General features: G+C 47.1%; 2 protein-coding genes and 1 long non-coding RNA gene across 3 annotated transcripts; all 3 read left to right on the top strand.

Annotated features, from left to right (window-relative positions):
* The first annotated feature begins 465 nt into the window (after nucleotides 1-465).
* LOC109776523 (phospholipase A1-Igamma1, chloroplastic) lies at nucleotides 466-2433 on the top strand. The gene has a single exon (XM_020335164.4). The coding sequence runs from the start codon at nucleotides 586-588 to the stop codon at nucleotides 2215-2217; it is 1632 nt and encodes a 543-aa protein (XP_020190753.1). The 5' UTR covers nucleotides 466-585; the 3' UTR covers nucleotides 2218-2433.
* A 12533-nt stretch (nucleotides 2434-14966) lies between these two features.
* Nucleotides 14967-15476, top strand: LOC141021094 (uncharacterized). The gene is made up of 2 exons (XR_012181100.1): nucleotides 14967-15058; nucleotides 15160-15476. It is a non-coding gene; the product is annotated as an uncharacterized lncRNA (long non-coding RNA).
* Nucleotides 15477-16372: 896 nt separating this feature from the next.
* LOC141020826 (uncharacterized) lies at nucleotides 16373-17455 on the top strand. The gene has a single exon (XM_073495770.1). The coding sequence runs from the start codon at nucleotides 16373-16375 to the stop codon at nucleotides 17453-17455; it is 1083 nt and encodes a 360-aa protein (XP_073351871.1).
* The last annotated feature ends 1307 nt before the right edge of the window (nucleotides 17456-18762 follow it).

Below are 18762 nucleotides of genomic sequence, written 5' to 3'. Positions count from 1 at the left end.
TAGAGTAGCTAATTAGCTACTCCCTCCGTCCCATAATATAAGAACGCTTTTGACACTAGTTTAGTATCAAAAACGTTCTTATATTATGGGAGGGGGTAGAGTGTAACACCTTTTATAGCCATTAGCGATCACTTAATTTCCTTAAACATGTTAAAACACGATGCGCAAAAAAAAAAAGAATACTGTCGCATGCTTAGAGGTCGATGAACACCAGCATATATATGGCCATCCTTCTCTTGTTTCTTTTAATAGAAATCGAAGAGGAAAAGATCTGGTCTCCGCAGAAATTATCTGTAACTTTGTGAAATCAGTCACTGTAGACCTAGTTTCTTCTTCTTAGCTAGGCGCACCTGTCCATTCATGCGCATGTGAACTCTGGCGACGTACGTACGAATCGGAGCTGTCAAACGTGTTCCACGCCGCGCGAACGTGTAGTGTTTTCCATACAACTATACATACCCGTGACCCAACCTCTCAAACCCCATCGACCCATCCATCCATCAGCTACTCAAACCAACAGTTTCTCCAGCTAGTACGTGCTCAACCTCACAAACCTACGTGCATCCATCCATCCATCGATCAGCAATGTCGACCATGTCGTGCTCCTCTAACCTCTCGCTCAACGCACACTCCCTCCTCGGCAGCCCTGCCGGCCGGACCGTGCCGCCAGCTGCCCGCCTGCTCCTCCTGCAGAAGCCTCCCACCGGCATCCACGGAGCGTACACTACCTCTCGGCCACGACGCCCGTCGTCTCATGTCACGTCGGCGGTGTCAGCCGACGAAGCGCCACCGACCAAGGAGAAGAAGGCGGACTCCTTCGTCGGGGACATGGAGCGCGGCACCCTGGCTGAGGAGTCCGGCCGCTCCGACGGCGAGCTGACGTCGCGGTGGCGGGAGATGCACGGCTGCAACGACTGGGACGGCCTGCTGGACCCCATCGACAGGACGCTCCGCGGGGAGCTCATCCGCTACGGCGAGTTCTCGCAGGCCTGTTACGACTCCTTCGACTACGACCGCTACTCCCGCTACGCCGGCACCTGCAAGTACGCCCAGGACTCCTTCTTCAAGAACGTCGGCCTCGCCGGCGTCGGCTACGACGTCACCCGCTACCTCTACGCCACCTCGCACGCCCGCTTCCCCAGCTTCGGCGTCCAGAAGCACAACCCCAGCGATGACCGGATGTGGAGCGAGACCGGTACCTTCATCGGCTTCATCGCCGTGTCCACGGACGAAGAGACGGCGCGCATCGGCCGCCGGGACATCGCCGTCGCCTGGCGAGGCACCGTCACAAAGCTCGAGTGGATCGCCGACATAACCGCGTTCCTCAAGCCCATCGGCCAGTTTGGGCTGCCGTGCCCTGACCCGAGCGTGAAGGTGGAGGAGGGCTTCGCGGAGCTCTACACCAGCAAGAACCCCGACTGCAAGTACTGCAAGTACTCGGCGCGGGAGCAGGTGCTCGCCGAGGTGCGGAAGCTGGTGGAGCGGTACACCGGGCAGGGCGAGGAGGTGAGCGTCACCGTCACCGGCCACAGCCTCGGCGCCGCGCTTGCCGTGCTCTGCGCCTACGACATCGCCGAGACGCGCGCCAACGTGTCCACCGGAGGTGCCAAGGCCCCGGTCTGCGTCTTCTCCTACTCGGGCCCGCGCGTGGGGAACCCCATGTTCAGGGAGCGGTTCGAGGGCGAGCTGGGCGTGAAGGCGCTGCGCATCCTGAACGTGCACGACTCGGTGCCCAAGGTGCCCGGCATCTTCACCGAAGCCGTCCTCCCGATGCCGTTGCTGCGGATCGCCGGGGCTCTCGGCCTGCCCAGCGTCTACTCCCACATCGGCGTGGAGCTGGCGCTCGACCACAAGCTCTCGCCCTTCCTCAAGGACGTCTTCGACCTCGCGTGCTACCACAACCTCGAAGCGCACCTCCACCTTCTCGACGGCTACCAGGGCCGCGGCAAGGAGTTCAAGCTCGGGGGTAGGGACCCGGCACTCGTGAACAAGGCCGCCGACTTCCTCATGGACGAGCACATGGTGCCTGACGGGTGGCGCCAGGAGTTGAACAAGGGCATGGTCAGGACGGAGGATGGGCGGTGGATGCTGCCGCATCGCCCGAGGAATGTTGAGGAACACCCAGAAGACACCGATCTCCACCTCGCTGAGCTCGGCCTTGCCGCCCCCGTCACCGCCAAGGCCACCGCTGCCGCCACCGCCACCGCCAACGTCTGATCGTTCCATCATGGGCCGGACATGCACATGTCAATTCATCATCACTATATTGCAAGTAGTATATATATACTTGCCATGACTATACTAGTTAGTTACGATGGAGTTACCCTATCTTAGAAAATGGAGTAGCCTTAATGGAATTTTCGAGCATCAAATAATCTTAGGGTAAATTATTGTCTGCCAATAATAAAAATAAGATAAAGAGCACTAGTTAAAGTGAGATATTTTTTGTACGAGGTGTGTGAAATGTCTTACTATCTCGTTACCAAATTGAAGTGGATATAATCCCTAAAGTCATGTTTTGTAGACTTTGATCAAGTTAATTTGCACAAGAAAAACATGAGCACAGTAACGAATATGTACCAGATGAAAACATATTTCATGATGAATCTAATGGCATTGAAAATGCTGGAGAAAAAATCTGTGAACTTTGTCAATGTTAGTTACGATCGAGTTACCCTATCTTAGAAAATTGAGTAGCCTTAGTGCAATTTGGATCATCAAATAATCTTATGGTAAATTATTGTATGCCAACAAAAATAAGATAAGGAGCACTAGTTAAAGTGGGATATTTCTTGGACGTGCTGTGTGAAATGTCTTACTATCTCGTTACAAAATTGAAGTGTATATAAATTTTTCCCTAAAGTCAAGTTTTATAGACTTTGATCAACTTAATTTGCACAAGAAAAACGTGAGCACAGTAACGAATATGTACCAGATGAAAACATATTTGATGATGGGTACTGTGTAAAAAAAAAGACTTTGCGCAACTTGGACACCGGACTCGGAGAATGGAACACGCGCTACACTACACGCCGTTTGATGATGGGCATGTCCGGTTTTTTCTTCGATCGACATGGTGCTTATAGATGCTGCCAGATGGATATAAGCGGGCGGACACTTGAGTCGTGCGTGCATGGACCCGGCCTGACCTGACCTGTCACCCGCATGCAACAAATCGTCCGTCCCGTGCTTCTATGCATCGTACATGCATGCATCGCCATCGTCACGCGTTCCTCGTTGCTAGCAACCAACCTGGACATGGTACGTACGTTACTCCGTCGTCGTTGCTGCCCAAAATAATGCCACCGCCAAGCCGAGTCCGACCATATCGCATACATATAGATTGATGGATGGGTGGATCGGTAGGTCTGTAGATTCATGCGTTAGGGAACACACAGAACAATTTAGTACTAGCGTGCACTGCGAGCGTACCCTATGAGAGAAATAAAGGCATGTGTGTCTACACTTCCGTACATGGTCATCATCACCGTGGCTGTGGATCGGATTATTCGATGCTGACCTTGGCTGCCGGAATGGGATCCTAAGATAAGTTCTCCCCGATGTGTTCCCCCAGACGGCGGCTAGGGTTTTTATCCTCTTGGCGATCCCGTCGCGAGTGCCCAGTGCCCACCCACACCATGCGCACACGTGCTCAGGCTGGTAAGTTCTTCCCAATGCTTCTGTCTTAATATTTATAAGTAAAAACAGGTAATAGCGGCCAACATATTTTTTGTAAACTTGATGCAAACTGTGGATCTGAAGGCGAAACCCTATAGTTTTGTCTTCTTGCAATCAAGGACAAAAGTGTATTAATTTTTGCAATGAAGGCCCTAACATCTTGCAGATGACACCCTATAGTTCTTGTTTTCTTACAAACAAGGACAAAATTTTGACAAGTCGGGGCAAATTTCCCTAGAAATTTCGGCAGCATAACACGTCGGGAGGTTTTTTCTTTCACTATGTTACAACCAAGCCATCCATCATCATTCAATAGTACATCTCTACATAGCATGCTTCAGTCACTACAATATAAATCTGGGTTGCAACATGTGCCTTTGTTGAACTGGGATCAGCATCCCACAACGCCTTCATCAAGCTTAGGAGGGAGCACTTCGCTTGTGACGCCGTCAAAATATACCCCATGCCACCACAAAGGCCTGTTGGGGAACGTAGCAGAAATTCAAAATTTTCTACGCATCACCAAGATCAATCTATGGAGTAATCTAGCACCAAGGGGAAGGGGAGTGCATCTACATACCATTGTAGATCGCTAAGCGGAAGCGTTGCAAGAACGCGGATGAAGGAGTCGTACTCGTAGCGATTCAGATCGCGGTTGTTTCCGATCTAAGCGCCGAACCACGGCACCTCCGCGTTCAACACACGTGCAGCCCGGTGACGTCTCCCACGCCTTGATCCAGCAAGGAGAGAGGGAGAGGTTGGGGAAGACTCCGTCCAGCAGCAGCACAACGGCATGGTGGTGATGGAGGAGCGTGGCACTCCAGCAGGGCTTCGCCAAGCACTGCGAGAGACGAGGAGGGAGAGGGGTAGGGCTGCGCCAAGAGAGAGGGAGACTCATTGTCTATGGCAGCCCCAAAACCCCCACTATATATAGGGGAGGGGGAGGGGCTGCGCCCCCCATCTAGGGTTCCCCCCCAAGGGGTGCGGCCAGCCCTAGATGCATCTAGGGGGCGGCCAGAGGGGGAGAGAGGGGGGCGCACCCTAGGTGGGCCTTAGGCCCATCTGAGCCTAGGGTTTCCCCCTTCCCCCTTCCCTGCGCCTTGGGCCTCTTGTGGGAGGCGCACCAGCCCACCTAGGGGCTGGTCCCTTCCCACACTTGGCCCACGCAGGCCTCCGGGGTTGGTGGCCCCTCCCGGTGGACCCCCGGAACCCTTCGGTGGTCCCGGTACATTACCGGTGACGCCCGAAACTCTTTCGATGGCCAAAACGGGACTTCCCATATATAAATCTTTACCTCCGGACCATTCCGGAACTCCTCGTGACGTCTGTGATCTCATCCGGGACTCCGAACAACATTCGGTAACCACGTATATCTATTCCCTATAACCCTAGCGTCATCGAACCTTAAGTGTGTAGACCCTACGGGTTCGGGAACCATGCAGACATGACCAAGACGTTCTCCGGCCAATAACCAACAACGGGATCTGGATACCCATGTTGGCTCCCACATGTTCCACGATGATCTCATCGGATGAACCACGATGTCAACGATTCAATCAATCCCGTATACAATTCCCTTTGTCTACCGGTATGGTACTTGCCCGAGATTCGATCGTCGGTATCCCGATACCTTGTTCAATCTCGTTACCGGCAAGTCTCTTTACTCGTTCCGTAACACATCATCCCGTGATCAACTCATTGGTCACATTGTGCACATTATGATGATGTCCTACCGAGTGGGCCCAGAGATACCTCTCCGTTTACATGGAGTGACAAATCCCAGTCTCGATTCGTGCCAATCCAACAGACACTTTCGGAGATACCTGTAGTGCACCTTTATAGCCACCCAGTTACGTTGTGACGTTTGGTACACCCAAAGCATTCCTACGGTATCCGGGAGTTGCACAATCTCATGGTCTAAGGAAATGATACTTGACATTAGAAAAGCTCTTAGCAAACGAACTACACGATCTTGTGCTAGGCTTAGGATTGGGTCTTGTCCATCACATCATTCTCCTAATGATGTGATCCCGTTATCAACGACATCCAATGTCCATGGTCAGGAAACCGTAACCATCTATTGATCAACGAGCTAGTCAACTAGAGGCTTACTAGGGACATGGTGTTGTCTATGTATCCACACATGTATCTGAGTTTCCTATCAATACAATTTTAGCATGGATAATAAACGATTATCATGAACAAGGAAATATAATAATAACCAATTTATTATTGCCTCTAGGGCATATTTCTAACAGTCTCCCACTTGCACTAGAGTCAGTAATCTAGTTCACATCGCCATGTGATTAATACCCAAGAGTTTACCAGAGTCAATAATCTAGTTCACATCACCATGTGATTGTAATGAATCCAACACCCATGGGGTTTGTTCATATCTCGCTTGTGAGAGAGGTTATTAGTCAACCGGTCTGAACCTTTCAAATCTGTGTGTGCTTTACGAATATCTATGTCATCTTGTAGATGCAGCTACCACGCGCTACTTGGAGCTATTCCAAATAACTGCTCTACTATACGAATCCGGTTTACTACTCAGAGTCATCCGGATTAGTGTCAAAGTTTGCATCGACGTAACCCTTTACGACGAACTCCTTTTTCACCTCCATAATCGAGAAAATTCCTTAGTCCACTAGATACTAAGGATAAGTTCGACCGCTGTCATGTGATCCATTCCCGGATCACTATTGTACCCCTTGACTAACTCATGGCAAGGCACACTTCATGTGCGGTACACAGCATAGCATACTGTAGAGCCTACGTCTAAAGCATAGGGGACGACCTTCGTCCTTTCTCTCTCTTCTGCTGTGGTTAGGTCTTGAGTCTTACTCAATACTCACACCTTGTAACACAGCCAAGAACTCCTTCTTTGCTGATCTATTTTGAACTCCTTCAAAACTTGTCGTGGTATGTATTCATTTGAAAGTACTATTAAGCGTTTTTTGATCTATCCTTATAGATCTTGATGCCCAATGTTCAAGTAGCTTAATCCAGGTTTTCCATTGAAAAACACTTTTCAAATAACCCTGTATGCTTTCCAGAAATTCTACATCATCTCTGATCAACAATATGTCAACAACATATACTCATCAGAAATTCTATAGTGCTCCCACTCACTTCTTTGGAAATACAAGTTTCTCATAAACTTTGTATAAACCCAAAATCTTTGATCATCTCATCAAAGCGTACATTCCAACTCCGAGATGCTTACTCCAGTCCTTAGAAGGATTGCTGGAGCTTTGCATACTTGTTAGCATCTTTCAGGATTGACAAAACCTTCTGGTTGTATCACATACAACCTTTCCTCAAGAAAATCGTCGAGGAAACAATGTTTTTTTTACATCCTATCTGCAAGATTTCATAAATAATGCAGTAACTGCTAATATAATTCGAACAGACTCTTAGCATCGCTACGAGTGAGAAAGTCTCATCGTAGTCAACTCCTTGAACTTGTCGGAAAACATCTTAACAACAAGCCGAGCTTCCTTAATGGTGACACTTACCATCATTGTCTGTCTTCCTTTTAAAATCCATCTGCACCCAATAGCCTTACGACTATCAAGTATTTCTTCCAAAGTCTATACTTTGCTTTTATACATGGATCCTCTCTCGGATTTCATGGCCTCGAGCCATTCGTCGGAATCCGGGCCCACCATCGCTTCTCCATAGCTCGTAGGTTCATTGTTGTCTAGCAACATGACTTCCAAGACAGGATTACGTACCACTCTGAAGTAGTACGCATCCTTATCGGCCTACGAGGTTTGGTAGTGACTTGAGCGAAGTTTCATGATCACTATCATAAGCTTCCACTTCAATTGGTGTAGGTGCCACAGGAACAACTTCCTGTGCCCTGCTACACACTAGTTGAAGTCATGGTTCAATAACCTCATCAAGTCTCCACCATCCCCCCACTCAATTCTTTCGAGAGAAACTTTTTCTCGAGAAAGGACCTGTTTACTTCCAGATCTGAAACAGGAGGTATACCCAACTGTTTTGGGTATTCTATGAAGATGCATTTATCCGCTTTGGGTTCGAGCTTATCAGCCTGAAACTTTTTCACATAAGCATCGCAGCCCCAAACTTTTAAGAAACGACAACTTAGGTTTCTCTAAACGGTGTCATCTCAACGGAATTGCGTGGTGCCCTATTTAAAGTGAATGCGGTTGTCTGTAATGCCTAACCCATAAACGATAGTGGTAATTCGATAAGAGACATCATGGTATGCACCATATCCAATAGGGTGCAGTTATGATGTTCGGACACACCATCACATTGTGGTGTTCCAGGCGGTATTAATTGTGAAACACTTTCCACAATGTCTTAATTGTGTGCCAAACTCGTAACTCAGATATCTCTATGATCATATCATAGACATTTTATCCTCTTGTCACGACGATCTTCAACTTCACTCTGAAATTACTTGAACCTTTCAATAATTCAGACTTGTGTTTCATCAAGTAAATATTCTCAGCATCTACTCAAATCATCTGTGAAGTAAGAACATATCGATATCCACTGCGCGCCTCAGCACTCATTGGACTGCACACATCAAATGTATTACTTCCAACAAGTTGCTCTCTTGTTCCATCTTACTGAAAACGAGGCCTTTCAGTCATCTTGCCCATGTGGTATGATTTGCATGTCTCAAGTGATTCAAAAACAAGTGAGTCCAAACGATCCATCTGCATGGAGTTTCTTCATGCATATATACCAATAGACATGGTTCGCATGTCTCAATCTTTTCAAAAACGAGTGAGTCCAAAGATCCATCTACATGGAGCTTCTTCATGCGTTCTATACCAATATGACTCAAATGGCAGTGCCACAAGTATGTGGTACTATCATTACTATTTTATATCTTTTGGCACGAACATGTGTATCACTGCGATCGAGATTCATTTTAGGTCCAAGACCATTGAAGGTATTATTCAAATAAACAGAGTAACCATTATTCTCCTTAAATGAATAACCGTATTGCGATAAACATAATCCAATCATGTTTATGCTCAACGCAAACACCAAATAACAATTATTTAGGTTTAACACCAATCTCGATGGTAGAGGGAGCATGCGATGCTTGATCACATCAACCTTGGAAACACTTCCAACACATATCATCATCTCACCTTTAGCTAGTCGCCGTTTATTCCGCAGCTTTTATTTCGAGTTACTAACACTTAGCAACCGAACCGGTATCTAATACCCTGGTGCTGCTAGGAGTACTAGTAAAGCACACATTCATATAATGTATATCCAATATACTTCTGTCGACCTTGCCTACCTTCTCATCTACCAAGATCTAGGGTAGTTCTGCTTCAGTGACCGTTCCCCTTCATTACAGAAGCACTTAGTCTCGGGTTTGGGTTCAACCTTGGGATTCTTCACTAGAGCAGCAAATGATTTGCTGTTTCATGAAGTATCCCTTTTGCCCTTGCCCTTCTTGAAACTAGTGGTTTTACTAACCATCAACAATTGATGCTCCTATTTGATTTCTACTTTCGCGGTGTTAAACATTGCGCATAGCTCAAGGATCATCATATCTATCCCTGATATGTTATAGTTCATCACGAAGCTCTAATAGCTTGGTGGCAGTGACTATGGAGAACCATCACTATCTCATCTGGAAGATTAACTCCCACTCGATTCAAGGGATTGTGGTACTCAGACAATCTGAGCACATGCTCAACGATTGAGCTTTTCTCCCTTAGTTTGCAGGCTTAAGAAACTTGTCAGGGGTCTCATACGTCTTGACGTGGGCACTAGTCTGAAATCCTAATTTCAGTTTTCGGAACATCTCATATGTTCTGTGACGTTTCAAAACGTCTTTGGTGCCACAATTCTAAACCGTTAGCATTACGCACTGAACTATCACGTAGTCATCAAAACGTGTATGCCAGATGTTTCGCAACATCTACAGACGACGCTGAGGTTCAGCACACTGAGCGGTGCATTAAGGACATAAGCCTTCTGTGCAGCAATGAGGACAGTCCTCAGTTTACGGACCCAGTCCGCATAATTGCTACTATCAACTTTCAACTAAATTTTCTCTAGGAACATATCTTAAACAGTAGAACTAAAGCGTAAGCTATGACATAATTTGCAAAGACCTTTTGACTATGTTCATGAATTAAGTTCATCTGATTATTTAATGAACTCCCACTCAGATAGACATCCCTCTAGTCATCTAAGTGATACATGATCCGAGTCAAACTAGGCCGTGTCCGATCATCACGTGAGACGGACTAGTCATCATCGGTGAACATCTCCATGTTGATCGTATCTACTATACGACTCATGTTCGACCTTTCGGTCTCTTGTGTTCCGAGGCCATGTATGTACATGCTAGCCTCGTCAAGTCAACCTAAGTGTTTCGCATGTGTTCCGAGGCCATGTCTGTACATGCTAGGCTCGTCAACACCCGTTGTATTCGAACGTTAGAATCTATCACACCCGATCATCACGTGGTGCTTCGAAACAACGAACCTTCGCAACGGTGCACAGTTAGGGGGAACACGTCTCTTGAAATTTTAGTGAGGGATCATCTTATTTATGCTACCGCCGTTCTAAGCAAATAAGATGTAAACATGACAAACATCACATGCAAATCATAAAGTGACGTGATATGGCCAATATCATCTTGCGCCTTTGATCTCCATCTTCGAGGCGCGGCATGATCACCTTCGTCACCGGCATGACACCATGATCTCCATCATCGTGTCTTCATGAAGTTGTCTCGCCAACTATTACTTCTACTACTATGGCTAACGGTTAGCAATAAAGTAAAGTAATTACATAGCGTTTTCATTGACACGCAGGTCATACAATAAATTAAGACAACTCCTATGGCTCCTGCCAGTTGTCATACTCATCGACATGCAAGTCGTGATTCCTATTACAAGAACATGATCAATCTCATACATCACATATATCATTCATCACATCCTTTTGGCCATATCACATCACATAGCATACCCTGCAAAAACAAGTTAGACGTCCTCTAATTGTTGTTGCATGTTTTACGTCGCTGCTATGGGATTCTAGCAAGAACGTTTCTTACCTACGCAAAAGCCACAACGTGATATGCCAATTTCTATTTACCCTTCATAAGGACCCTTTTCATCGAATCCGATCCGACTAAAGTGGGAGAGACAGACACCCGCTAGCCACCTTATGCAACTAGTGCATGTCAGTCGGTGGAACCTGTCTCACGTAAGTGTACGTGTAAGGTCGGTTCGGGCCGCTTCATCCCACGATGCCGCCGAATCAAGATAAGACTAGTAACGGCAAGTAAATTGATAAAATCGACGCCCACAACTACTTTGTGTTCTACTCGTGCATAGAAACTACGCATAGACCTAGCTCATGATGCCACTGTTGGGGAACGTAGCAGAAATTAAAAAATTTCTACGCATCACCAAGATCAATCTATGGAGTAATCTAGCACCGAGGGGAAGGGGAGTGCATCTACATACCATTGTAGATCGCTAAGCGGAAGCGTTGCAAGAACGCGGATGAAGGAGTCGTACTCGTAGCGATTCAGATCGCGGTTGTTTCCGATCTAAGCGCCGAACCACGGCGCCTCCGCGTTCAACACACGTGCAGCCCGGTGACGTCTCCCACGCCTTGATCCAGCAAGGAGAGAGGGAGAGGTTGGGGAAGACTCCGTCCAGCAGCAGCACAACGGCATGGTGGTGATGGAGGAGCGTGGCACTCCAGCAGGGCTTCGCCAAGCACTGCGAGAGACGAGGAGGGAGAGGGGTAGGGCTGCGCCAAGAGAGAGGGAGACTCATTGTCTATGGCAGCCCCAAAACCCCCACTATATATAGGGGAGGGGGAGGGGCTGCACCCCCCAGCCCTAGATGCATCTAAGGGGGCGGCCAGAGGGGGAGAGAGGGGGGGCGCACCCTAGTTGGGCCTTAGGCCCATCTGAGCCTAGGGTTTCCCCCTTCCCCCTTCCCTGCGCCTTGGGCCTCTTGTGGGAGGCGCACCAGCCCACCTAGGGGCTGGTCCCTTCCCACACTTGGCCCACGCAGGCCTCCGGGGTTGGTGGCCCCTCCCGATGGACCCCCGGAACCCTTCGGTGGTCCCGGTACATTACCGGTGACGCCCGAAACTCTTCCGGTGGCCAAAACGGGACTTTCCATATATAAATCTTTACCTCCGGACCATTCCGGAACTCCTCCTGACGTCCGGGATCTCATCCGGGACTCCGAACAACATTCGGTAACCACATATATCTATTCCCTATAACCCTAGCGTCATCGAACCTTAAGTGTGTAGACCCTACGGGTTCGGGAACCATGCAGACATGACCGAGACGTTCTCCGGCCAATAACCAACAGCGGGATCTGGATACCCATGTTGGCTCCCACATGTTCCACGATGATCTCATCGGATGAACCACGATGTCAAGGATTCAATCAATCCCGTATACAATTCCCTTTGTCTACCGGTATGGTACTTGCCCGAGATTCGATCGTCGGTATCCCGATACCTTGTTCAATCTCGTTACCGGCAAGTCTCTTTACTCGTTCCGTAACACATCATCCCGTGATCAACTCCTTGGTCACATTGTGCACATTATGATGATGTCCTACCGAGTGGGCCCAGAGATACCTCTCCGTTTACACGGAGTGACAAATCCCAGTCTCGATTCGTGCCAACCCAACAGACACTTTCGGAGATACCTGTAGTGCACCTTTATAGCCACCCAGTTACGTTGTGACGTTTGGTACACCCAAAGCATTCCTACGGTATCCGGGAGTTGCACAATCTCATGGTCTAAGGAAATGATACTTGACATTAGAAAAGCTCTTAGCAAACGAACTACACGATCTTGTGCTAGGCTTAGGATTGGGTCTTGTCCATCACATCATTCTCCTAATGATGTGATCCCGTTATCAACGACATCCAATGTCCATGGTCAGGAAACCGTAACCATCTATTGATCAACGAGCTAGTCAACTAGAGGCTTACTAGGGACATGGTGTTGTCTATGTATCCACACATGTATCTGAGTTTCCTATCAATACAATTTTAGCATGGATAATAAACGATTATCATGAACAAGGAAATATAATAATAACCAATTTATTATTGCCTCTAGGGTATATTTCTAACAAGGCCCACTATCATGGGCAGCTCCATGTCCCATGTCCCTTGTCGTGGACAACTAATGCCTCTGCCTTGACCATGAAAACATTTCGCTTCCCATGCTTACATGGCCACCTGAATTGGACTTCAAGTTAGTAGGACTATCTTTCATTCCCTTCACTACTTGCATGCCTTTCATCGCAACAAAACAAGGAAAATTTGCCAACACATGTTAGGAGTTTAAATTGCACCAGAGTTAGTGAAACAAACTAAAAACGGCTCCAGGTTGTTGACGACACAGTCAAATCAACAAGTTATGCAAATTGTTGTTCTTGTTCCACACAAGTAGTATCAAGTTATGACAAGGCTGAAAAAATACTTCCTATGTGCAGTAGTAAATCCACAACAATGTTCACTTTCAGTCATCTAATGCCATTCGACTATATTATCCCACTCCGGTGAAGTGGTGTTCTAATTCCAGCCATGAACATTGACAACTTAACTCAGCAAAGAAGGTGGGAGCAAGTGAAGACTGATCATGATGAGGGTAAGGTGTCGTGATGCCAAGCCACCACAAAATGCTTCAACTATATAAACTTAAAAGCACAATAAGCTTCCTTTCACATGTATCGTGGTTTTGTAGCTAATGTTAGTTGTCCAAAGATAGTTGTGGTAGCTGAAAGGATAAGTCATGAATAGCCTCTCTCTCAAGACTTGACGCCTGTCTCCCCTGCCACATGCAGCCGCTGCCTCCCTCCCCTGCGACACCGTTCGTTCCGAGGTTGTGTTGCCTCTCCTCTCTTCCTTGGTGTCTGGCTGCGCCTCGTACTCGTGCCTCCGCCTCCGTCGTGCTGCATCGTTGGATCTCCTCCCACTGTAGTTCTGTGTCCTTCCCACTAGATCGCGCCACTAGGGAGGCTGCCGGCGGCGGCGGTGACTGCTGCTGGTGGTGGCCGGGAAGACAATGATGACGGGGAGATACATGTCCAAAGGAGGCTCACTCGTAGCAATATCTGATGGGGTATGTTGTTGCTTGAGTTCATCAGGTCTTGACTCTCCTTTAGTTTTGTGTCTTTTCTCTGTGGCGGGGATTTGCACCTTGGAGCCAAATGTGGATGCCAATTTTCCACGGGGCTTCTAGTTGGCCAAAGAAAAATTCAACCGGGGCATCTATTCTCTGGAAATATCTCTCATAGCATCCAAATGAAGCCTGGGTGCCAATTGGGATTGCTGGACGTAGGCAGCCCGGCTCTAGGTTCTACCCACAAGGTGATAGACACGCCTGACCACCCATATGTCTTTCGATTGCCATGCATGCACACACCAAGCCAACAAAAAGACCACCACATCCACACGTACGACTACTCGGCCTGGGCATGCACAATACACAGTACCGTGCATGTGACAGAACATGTTACTACAATATACATAGTACTCGGCCTGGCCCGTTTAACACGGCTGCTTAAAACATGTTACTACAATATATGTTTATGTTCTAGTGCATGCAGTGTATATGCTATACGTTACTATCAAGACGGTACTCTAGGAATATCAAGTTTAAACTCGTCCCCTTTCCTTGAGAAGGGTTGAGCAATGTCAGTATAAGAATCCAGCAAGAGGTGATTGTGATGAGATAAGTATCTCACGAGTTACCTTACAAAAACTAGATGAAAGGAATTTGCACAATGATTTTCCATGGAAGCGAATTTCGGACGATTAGTCCAGGTAGGTAAAGGCACCCTGACAGCCCCACTGAAATGAATCTCTCTCGATCCATGGTAAGTACCATAATCCCCACGTTCATTAATGTTAAACCTATTTGTTTTCAATTGAAATTCCAATTTGTTTGGGGTATTTACTTTATTCCCCTTAAATTGTTGATTTTAAACCTAAAAAAAATTCGTAGGTCAAATTATTTTCAGGGGGGCTTGCTATGATCGTTCTGTGGGCCAACTTACCTTTTCTAAGTATAATTAAATTTCCCCTTGTTATTATTCCTCTAATAAATAAGTACTCATCCACAAATTAATGCATTAAATACTAACCAATGCACTCAATTACCATTAATTTGGACATGTTTATCCAGCCTGGTGCTTTAATACCGTTCTAGACACATCACATCTCCAATGCTATAAGAGGGTAGCCCTGCTCACCTTCACAACTCACAAACATCTACCAACCGCGTTTTCAATTAGCAGCGTTATCTAGATATCAAAGATGAGGACCACAATCATGGTTTTCCTCACCCTTGCCCTCCTCATGATGGCAGCAGGTACTCATTTGCTCATGTGGAACCTTGCTTTAATAACTCATCCAAGATCACAAATATTGATGTGCAATTTCATTTTTTATGGTACTATTTTGCGTCAACAGAGGGTGCATGCTTTGGAAGGACTACTTATCCACCACGGTGTGATGACCTCAGTTGTAGGACAACATGTGGCGCATTTTTCAACCACACTCAGTGTTATCCGTGCAGTTGGACCTCTAAGTGTGTTGAGGATGGGGGGTGCCAGTGCACCATCTGCACCTAGAAACAAATACTAACTACTCCCTCCGTCTAGGTGGGTAAGTCACCTTATGAAAACCAAATAATCCAAAAACACTTAGGCACGATACATTAACTCCCTCCTCATTTCTTGTTTTGTAACATATCAACCAATAAGAGATGTGGACCGTGCATGCTTTAATGACTTGAGACTACCAAACATGACATGCAGTGGTTAGTTCATTGCATGCAATGCTATTAATTAGCAAAAAGACATTAAGTTTTCTCGTTTTCCTCTCCACCTTGGTTGCGGTGCACAACGTAAGATGACTTACACACCTAGACAGAGGGAGTAGCCAAGATATGATGACATGTTTACTAAATAACAATATAGTCGTGGTGGTGTTGTATGACCAGGAGCATATCTCTTTTTTCAGGAGAAAACTTCCGGTATATTCATCATCTGTCAAGGTAGTACAAAGAACAGCAGAAGTAAAAAAATTATATATATAAACTTTTTAAAATTCATAAATAATTGTACTAATTACATAAAAATTGTAAACAATAATCAAACTATTTTTGTACTAAATGAACATTTTTTTAAACACAATATTAGTTTTTAAAAGTGCATAACCTTGTTTCCAAAGGACTACATCCTTTTTATATTGTTGGGTATGTGCGAAGTTGTCCATGACTCACGAATCTATTTTAAATTGTATTTTTTTATTACTTTGACTATGTATGAATTAGTGAGATAAAATTTATTTTTAAAGTTTACATAAAAGGGAAAATGTACCTTTTCTCAAAGGGCCGCACCACCCGTCTAGGAAAAAAAATCTGGACAAACCCATATTATTTTTAAAGCAACAACCCATGTTTTTTTAGTGCTACCCATGTTTTATTAACATGCCTATCGGACTATTGGACTATGCCCTAGTTTTTGTTTTTTGTACATCTTCGCTATTTCAGCCCACCATGCGTACCTTATGCGGTAGTACAATAGAAACAACACATGACACGGCAGAGGGTGTGACCAGCCAGATTGCATATACGCGTGCTCCCGCCGGCCGCCGCCGCCGCCGCCAATCCAGGCCGATCATGAGCCGTGCTCGTTCCTTCCTCTACATGGTGGTCAACCACTACAGATGGCCCAAACCCCGATCCAAGCTGGAATTCTATGGCGAACCCGAAGAGCAGAAGGCCTGCGTGTACTCGGTGCGCCGCATCGACCCGTCGACACTCTTCCACCGCGAGGATCAACCGCAGGCGGCGCCTGCGCCGGAGAAGGCTCGCCTGCCTCCCCCCATCACTACCTTCGACCATCCCGTAACGGGCTTCAATGCCCGGACGATGGAGTTCATGCTCTTCGGCCGCGCCAGGGACAAGATCCTCGCCGCGCCACGCTTGAAGTCTCCGGAACATAAACCCGTCCTCTACGACGCCGCCTCCCGGACCTCGTGCAGCCTGCCCGGCATGAGTGTGCCCAAGTGCAGTTCCCTGTGGCTCCCCGTCGGCGACGACTTGTATGTCATGGAGGATGCTCCGTTGTGGTGGGAGCGGGAAGACGATGCGTCGTCCAAGAACCCCATGGAGGCGCTCATCCAGGCGGGGAAAAATCCCATGGACCGGGCATGGCATCTCCTCCCCGCGCCTCCTTACGTGCCACCGCCGCGGCACGGCCATCCCTGCGACATAGTCAGCACCGCCGCGGTGGTCGGCGACTCCCACATCTGGGTCTCCTCCAAGGGCCAGGGCACCTTCTTCCTGGACACGGAGACACGCGCATGGAGCAAGGCCGCCGACTGGGACCTGCCGTTCCAGGGACAGGTGCAGCATGCCCCGGAGCACGGCCTCTGGTACGGATTCTCGGCCAGAGACAAGGGAGTTCTCTGTGCAGCGGACCTCAGCAGCCTAGTCTCCACGGGCGAGCAGCCGCTGCCGCGCCTTGGTAGCCATGAGCTGGACATGGGCATCGTGGCACCCGAGGGGCGCACGGAGCGACAGGATTGCTCGTGCCTCGTGCACCTAGGTGGTGGCCGCTTCTGTGTCGCCAACTACTACTCCAAAGTGGTCATGCTCAGCGGCATGGAGGTCGAGCGCTGCGGCGAGGTTCTCCGCTTGATCACGCACAAGTCGTGCATTTACCCCTTACGTGGGAACTGCTTTGAATGCCTGCTCTAGTAATGTTTTGTTTCTACTTCAACTTCGAAAGAGGTGAGTAGTAAGTATTTGATCACATATTTTATTCCGCGGTGTTAAGGTCTATTTCTTTTCACCCTTTGTCTTGCGAGGGAGAACCTTCCAACACAAATACATTATAACAAAGTAATGTGTTTGGCTCTTTTTAGGAACACATTCACATGTAGACACATACATATACATGGTGCATACGTACACTCACCTCATATTGGCGACAAAAGCGCGCCCTATTTCTAAGAGTATGTCCAAGAGATGACTAATCTTGTAAAATTTGAGATTGATGAAGTCATCATACGCACCTCGTGGTTGACAAACACATCGTCCCGCATGAATAGCACCGAAAATACGGGAAATAAATCCAGGTAAATTTAAGCGCTGGTAGTCCAGAACTTGAACCTGGGTAAGTAGGTTTCAATATGAAGTAATAACCTAACCAACTGAGGTCAGTACACTAATACATTTGGGTTGTTCCTGAGGGAAAATAATAATAGTGGTAATTTAGTGTTATATGTAAACCTCTCAGAAAAATTCTAAATTGTTAGCACATATGCTGAGAAGGCGTATAAAATATGCTTCACTTTTGGCATTCTTCTTTTGCTGGCAAGTTTTGTCATAGCCTATATCATATAATGTGCTGATGCGGGCAACGAAACGAGCCACCAACCGCATAGCGTCTTAATCAATTGTACTCCTTCCGTTCCATAATATAAGACATTTTTGGCACTACACTAGTGTCTATAAACGTCGACAGAGGCAGTAGAACACTAGATCAAAAAATATACAAGTTAGCATTCTTGATACGACTTGTCTACTGTTTCACAATGGCTTCAAATGTCCGAAGGTTAAGAATATTTATAAGCAAGTAGGCATCTATGTAAAATATGCCAAACTCCATGGAAACTACAGCCATTTTTAGTCTTTTGATGGAAAACACAAAGAGTAAGACTTATTGACTTGTTTTTTTACCTTCCGTTGATGAATAGTGTCACCATCAACACGTGTCTTGGGCATCCACACAGCCAGGAATGCGCCAGAGGGGAACCAGTCATGTTGGGAGCCGTCGGCCGCTGCCGGGATGGAAGAACCTTGGCGCTTGAGGCAACTGCGCTGCATGGATCCAGGCCAAGGGTTAAGGAAAACACGTGCCCCGTGTCACCGGAGGAAAATAGTAAGCGCGGAGGCTAATAGTCGCCGTCTAAAGTGCATATGTGTGATTCCTTTCTCCCGTTGCAATGTACGGGCATGTTTTCTAGTGCATTTTAAAAAGTCAATGTGAAAAACATATAAAA

The sequence above is a fragment of the Aegilops tauschii genome, chromosome 3, assembly GCF_002575655.3.
Source record: "Aegilops tauschii subsp. strangulata cultivar AL8/78 chromosome 3, Aet v6.0, whole genome shotgun sequence".
Classification (NCBI taxonomy): Eukaryota; Viridiplantae; Streptophyta; class Magnoliopsida; order Poales; family Poaceae; genus Aegilops; species Aegilops tauschii.
This window is presented reverse-complemented; position numbering and strand designations above follow the sequence as displayed.